At 44.3% G+C, this 6,471-nt stretch overlaps 1 protein-coding gene across 26 annotated transcripts; it reads left to right on the forward strand.

Moving 5' to 3' along the window:
- Window positions 1-1,664: 1,664 nt before the first annotated feature.
- Window positions 1,665-6,134, forward strand: LOC120711560. 26 transcript variants are annotated; one of them, XM_039997130.1, is made up of 9 exons: window positions 1,665-2,783; window positions 3,048-3,144; window positions 3,512-3,553; window positions 4,299-4,365; window positions 4,457-4,509; window positions 5,023-5,077; window positions 5,174-5,344; window positions 5,519-5,572; window positions 5,862-6,134. In XM_039997130.1, exons 1-4 carry the CDS (start codon window positions 2,010-2,012, stop codon window positions 4,316-4,318), a joined length of 933 nt encoding a protein of 310 aa, XP_039853064.1. In that variant the 5' UTR covers window positions 1,665-2,009; the 3' UTR covers window positions 4,319-4,365; window positions 4,457-4,509; window positions 5,023-5,077; window positions 5,174-5,344; window positions 5,519-5,572; window positions 5,862-6,134. The 26 variants fall into 26 exon arrangements, 13 of the variants coding, with proteins under 13 accessions (XP_039853064.1, XP_039853054.1, XP_039853063.1 ...); XM_039997120.1 differs by having other exon boundaries at window positions 4,337-4,365; window positions 5,506-5,572; XM_039997119.1 differs by having other exon boundaries at window positions 1,673-2,783; window positions 4,337-4,365.
- Window positions 6,135-6,471: the final 337 nt, after the last annotated feature.

Raw genomic sequence — 6,471 nt, forward strand, 5'->3', positions numbered from 1 at the left:
ACTTACAAATAACAATGAAATCATATAAAAAAGATGAAATGTATCATTAATTGAAAGAAATCTCTAATTAATTTAAAAAATCTCTATAACTTCTAATTACTTTGACACACTTCAGTTCTAGGAGTACACTCTTTTCAATATCCAGAAATCCTCTAGAAGAAAAATAAACCTTTATTTCTGAAAATGTATATGTTAGTAACCTCAACTCTGCGGTGATGACACTGACTTTCGGGGGGACACGGTGCGGTACAAGGATGTCACCAATCGGCCAGTCGCATTACCAACATTTACGATTAATAGGCACAGCACTTGGCACAGGCAGCGTGCTCGTTGATATGCTCTCAGTACAACAATGGCCATGCTGACTGCGTCAAATGCTGTCTTCTTATCAATCGGAAGTGCTGGTGATGCGACCAACCGATTCGCGACGTCCTTATAGCGCATCGTGTTCGCCGAAAGGTAGTGCCATCACCGTTGAATGGAGATTAACGATGTATACTTGTTTCGAAATAAAGATTTTTTAGCTTCTAGATGGTTTCAATGTGAGCCTGAATAAATACATCACTAGAGTATCAAAATAATCCATTCATAATACAAAAAATTCTAATATACTCATTTCATTAATTCATTCATGAATACAAAAATCAACTATCCATAATATGGTCATATATACAAGTACATCACATGAAGTGTCTACACTCGTGCTAAAAATTTCTACTATCCACATGCTCATCTAAATCTAAAAGAAAATCACACCTACATATGCAATGTAGCTAAATGTTCAAGAAATGAGCTAGCTACACATTTTCTCTATTTCTAAAGCGTGAAATGAGCTATACAAGCCAATGAAGAAGAGAAAAACAAGCCCCAAACCTTTAGCGCCGATGGATGGATGGGGAATCAAAGATCTTCACAAATGTGGTGAAGAAATGAGCAATAACTCATCTCTCCCGAGCCAAGAACAGTAAGAAACAAGTGAGCTGAATGGCTCAGGCGGGGGGAGAGGAAAGGGGATAAGGGGGCCAAGGAGTTTTGTCCCGGTTGGAGACACCAATCGGGACAAAAGGCCCCTGTCCCCCCGCTGGCCCGGCTAGCCGTTGGACTTGGGACAAAAGCCACCTATTGTCCCAGACCCAAAGGCTGCCGGGACAAATGGCTTGGAACAAAGACATATTTTATAGTAGTGTGGGCCGCCACCGACGGCGGCATCTTCCCCGGTCTCGTGTGTTCTCCTCCAGGCGCCATCACGCGCGTCCTCGAACGCCGCCGCCGGCGGCGGTGGCATCTTACCCGGCCTCGTGAAGACTTCATGTGGCGAACAGAGTGTCGCTGCTGCCGGCTTCTTCGCCCACCGTGCCGGTCGCCGCACGTTGTGCTTTCTCCTCCGGCCTCTGTTGCGACGTTTTAGGGCCTACACACATAGGCTCTGATCGGTGCAAGCGGATGGCTTCTTCCAAAAATTCCCATGGCATTATTTCTTTTATTTTAGTTCCAGACGTTGGCGCGTCCGAATGTTGATAGTTTTTAATCGGTTTTACAGACGTTTTGGCAATGTTGATGATGCGTGCGTGTTTAGAAGAGAACGTGATAGAGCCCATGCTGCCGCAATGACAAATGAGTAAAGAGAGGGAAAAACAGGAAACGTCGTCGTGAGTCATATTTCTATGTATCATTCCGGCTGGGCTCCGTGAGCTCTCAGCCTAGCCACGTCACTTAAAATTTTACGGTCCATTCGATGTTTATCTAACGGTAAAGATTGTAACTTCCCTTCGCTCTGCTCTTTCTTCTGCCGCGTACTCCTCTCCTTGTCTGCGTTCGCTTCTTCCTCCCAGCTGCCTGCGCCATCCCCTTCCTGCTCCCTCACTCCTCCACCACTCCTCTCCCTCTCTTCTCCTCGCGCGGAGCTGCAACGGCGAGGCCGAACAGTGGCCCCGGCGGGTCAGGCGTCGGCTGCTTGCCTCAGCTTGGCTCCGGCGGAGCGCGCGACCGTCGTCCTCTCCCTCCCACCCATGGCGGCGCGCAGCCATCCTCCCTCCCTCCCCGGCGCGCTGCCTGCCTGCGTGAGCTCGGCTCCATCCATCCTCACCGCGCGCTCCCCGGCCATGGCAGCGAGGCCGGCCCTCCCCTCCCCTCCCCGCGCCATCCCTCTCCCTGTTGGCCGTCCACGAGCCGTCCACGACAGAACGGCGCACGGCGAGGCTGGCGCCCAAACGCGGCAGTGGCCCGTGCGGGGCCATGGCGGCGGGAGACCTGTGCGGGGCCATGGCGGCGGCCGCCGTGCTCCGCACCGGAACCCTGCAGCGAGCCAACGCCGAGCTCCGCCTCCACGCGCAGTCAACGAGACCAACAGCAGCGAATACCTCCGCTTTGGGAGTTCGGCAGCCGGATCCGCCCTAAACCTCGGCGGATCTACGCCTTCCTTGGCCGGATCTGCTTCAGCGCACTACCCTTTCCTGCAACTGCCGCCGTCACGCACGCCGGCTAATGGCTGTGGCCGCGGTCGCTGTCAAGCGCGTCGGCTGCGTCCTCCGGCCACCGCCCTCACCCGCACCGGTTGCGGCCTCCGGCGGCCACCGTGTCCCGCGGCCGGAGCCTCCCAACAGCGGCCCCGCGGCTGCTGCCTCACAAGATCCGCTCCATCCCTCGCGTTTCCGCCCGCTATCGCGCGCGCTGGTCTAATTCCTGGCTTCCTCCTCAGTGCCTTGTTCGACGTTGTGGTCTTCTTCCTCAGCGGCCTGTCTGCTGTCCGCCATTGCTGTCCGCCCAGAACTCCTGAATCTCAGGTGCGCCCCTCCGTTTTTTACTGGTCATCGCTTCCTGGTCGCCCCCTTTCATTTTGTTCCAAGAAGCAGCCTAGAGACAGTAAACGAGGAGTCCACTTTACTGCAGCAGACGAGAACAAAGGTACGATTCCTCACCAATGCAGGAAGCACTACCTAAAATATGATGCTTCTTCGCAGAGCATTCAGCTATAGATGCTGCAGAATTAGATGCTAAGTTTACTTTTTTTTTGTTTGCCTCTAGATCCTAACAGTAACCTTTAACAGGTTGAAACTAATGGTCAGGTTGTACCTGGGCCTGAATATGAAAGTCCTAACCTGAATGGCTCCATTGGAACCTCCTCTCCTCAGGAGCACCTGACAGGTCATTGTAATCTCACCTCTTTGATTTACCAAAAAAAAATGTTGTCATGCACAAAGATCTGAATGCAGTAAAAAGGTTAACTAATATTCAGTAGTACTGGTATTCTGCTTCTACCACCAGCACAGCATTGCTCAAACGAACTACCTTTCCTGCATTTTAGGTACCACTAATACGACATAGACTGTGCCTTCAGCTAACTACGCTGACCATTTGCTCCTCTCAGTATTAGGTTCCTAAGCCAGAATTCAATTTATGCTTCACTTACTCACTATACTTAAGAAATAGAATGCTATTACAATCACCGATGTTGTATCTTCTTCTAACTAGACCACCTTTTTCTTGTGCACCATAAAGGCCACCAAAGCAGATTTGGGAGGTAGTACTCCCATGCTGTTCAAGACATTTACAGGTACTATGAGCTACTTTCTTCAAACTTTATTAATCATATGAGTTCTTGGGCCAGATGTAGTTGATCCAGGCATGCAGTTGTTATTCATTTTATACTTGAAAAATAAAATGAACTATCAAAGGTTATAAGACACAGATATTCTTTCCCATATATGCGCATGATTATTATTCAGTTTAGGAAATGCTCTGGGTAATACGACACATATATTCTTTCCCATATATGTGCATGATTACTATTAAGTTTAGGAAGCGCTCTGTTGGTCCAGAATTTCTGTTGATATGAACAAATATTCCTTTTCATATATGTGAATGACTATTGCCTATTGCACAAACACAAGTATTGGTTGTATTAATGGTTCCCAGCATGTTTAAACATTTATAGTGCTAAGACACTGCATTAGGCCTCCAAGTATATTTGCTGCTCATGCTTGCTTCACCCTTCATTTAGTGAAACATTGTCAGGCCCAATTTGTTGTAGTACAGAAAATGTATCTGTAGATGCACAACTAAAACTATATTTTGAGGGACTGATCATGCGGTTTTTTACTCTGCTGAAATATTAGAATGAGATGTCCAGAAACAAAAAAAAAAGCCCATTGAGATAGCTAAAATAGCATAAGCAATTTTACTTCTCTTTACCAAGCTTTTCTTGCTATGGTCATGTAGTGAATTGATGTAAACACGTGCATATTACGTTTATCCTCAGGGAAATATTTGATATAAACAAAAAAATTATTTCCTTCAAGGACTGGTTCCTTTTCAGTGATCAACACAAAAATTGCAGGTAAGGAATTGCTGGATTCGAGCGCCAAGGTAAATCCCCTCCGCTCCATTCCTTCCAAGCATTTCCTAGGTAAAGTAAGACCATCCCTCCCAATATTTGTTTTAATTCTTCCACTAACAGAGATGCATGGAGCAGTATGCTGAAATCTTTTCGCAAGTTGTCGCTGCTCAAAAGTATGGAACAATCCCTTATGAATGATTTGATGATTTTATTTGTCTAGATGAGTACCTGTTCATAATCTAGATATGCATGATTACAGTAAGCTTACAATCTGGAAATGTTTCTTTCTTGACAAAATACCTTTATTCAGATTCTTTAGATGAACTAATGGAGCATGCTTATATATTAGAATAATTGATAACTCGCCAACATTAGGGGCCACTTTCCTTTTGTTTTGCTGCTGGGCTGCCATTGATGGCTTCCATATATTTTCCTAAAAATAACATAGCTTCGTCCCTTTCCTACAATTACTTATTTGATTCATATATTATTTTCTCCTCTCTTTTCATATCCACTAAGGTATGATGAAGATTTCCTAATTTCTGTGTCGGACTACTTTATCAAGTAGTCCATGTTTGCTATACATATGGTGAAATCTTTAAAATAAACTTGGAATGTTGCCTTAAACTCGATTATACCATTCTCACTTCCTTGTTCTTAACCCATTTGCTTGTGATCCTATGCAGAATCAAAGCAAGGAAAAAAAAGACTGCCATTCTACTGTATTTGAAAGACTTGATGGTATCCTGCCCCTCCTGCGCCTACAACACTAGACCTGTACCTGGCGGCCTCCAATTTTGACTGCCCTGCCTTCTTTTCGTATCTGGTCCGGTGCAGGCAAGGAAGGGGGCGTCTCTTGCATCACGGAGTCTCTGGTTCACATTCTGTTCTTTCCCCAGCTCCTCCACATGATTCAGATGTTCGCATAATGTGATGCTTCTGCCCTCCCTCCATTGCAAGGGAAAAAATATGCCGCTGCTTTGGCCCCGTTCCTCATAAGTCAAAAAGGTAACACTCTCGTTCCTTCCATGAAATTTCTCACTGCTCCTGCTGTTCCTGTTTGCCTTCGTACACCATTGGTCAATTTTACTGTTTGTCCACCTTCCCCACACCAAACATGTACTGATTTGCAAAGTGAAATAATATAAAACCCAATATTTTAACTCCAGTGTGCTCATTCAGGTCAAGCGCTACACAAGGGTGCATAAATAAGCACTGATTATCTCTAACAAGCAGGTTAGTGCTTCTTCATGTGACTTTAGTTATCGTACAATATAATATCATATATAGGTATCATATATAGCTATTGAATCATATATAGGTATCGCATAAACATAATAACATTATTTTTTTTTACAGCATGCTAGACTCCTTCACCCTCCTATAAAGCTTTCAGTGATTCTTTACATCATGCATACTATTAATCCAGATTTTATTACTCTCCCCAGGCCTCTAACTTAATTATAGTACTAATATTTCTTGCATTATAATATTACATGATACTATTTATATTATAATATTACAGGACATCTCCACTCCTTCTGTGAATTATGAAGCCCCTTGCAGAAGTCTTTTGTTCCGTTGTAATAACTATATCCATATTTTAGATTTTTATCCTAGACTATGAAGTTGATAGCTACTATCTCAATAAGTCTAAAACTCCTTGTAAATAACTCTTATATTTCGTTGTGACATAACCAGAAAATTCTTATTTGTCCTCTATGGCAATATGAGTCTACTAAATGTACAAATTTTATTATTCAGATCGATAAAGTTGACATGAGCGTGCGCAAATTTATCCTGAAACTTCGATTCCTTGTTCCATATTGTTTAAAGAACATCTAAATGAGAGAATAAATATGTAATAAATGCAACTGCAAGATTACATCTTCTACTACCACAGTAATTACCTAAAAAAATTACAAAGAAATTATGCGCGCGCGCAACGCGCAATGCACTAGTATAATAAGAGGAAGTGTCTGCAAACGACAAGGACAACATTCTAGGTTTGCACCTGCTCAAGTCATCGAGATCAGGTGTTCTCTCCTATATAGGCTTCAATTGATGATTCCATTTGTAAAATTTCATCTTTCCCTAAAATATTAGCAATTTGTGCCTCTCTATGCTGCAACTTT

This window comes from Panicum virgatum, chromosome 6K (assembly GCF_016808335.1).
Source record: "Panicum virgatum strain AP13 chromosome 6K, P.virgatum_v5, whole genome shotgun sequence".
Classification (NCBI taxonomy): Eukaryota; Viridiplantae; Streptophyta; class Magnoliopsida; order Poales; family Poaceae; genus Panicum; species Panicum virgatum.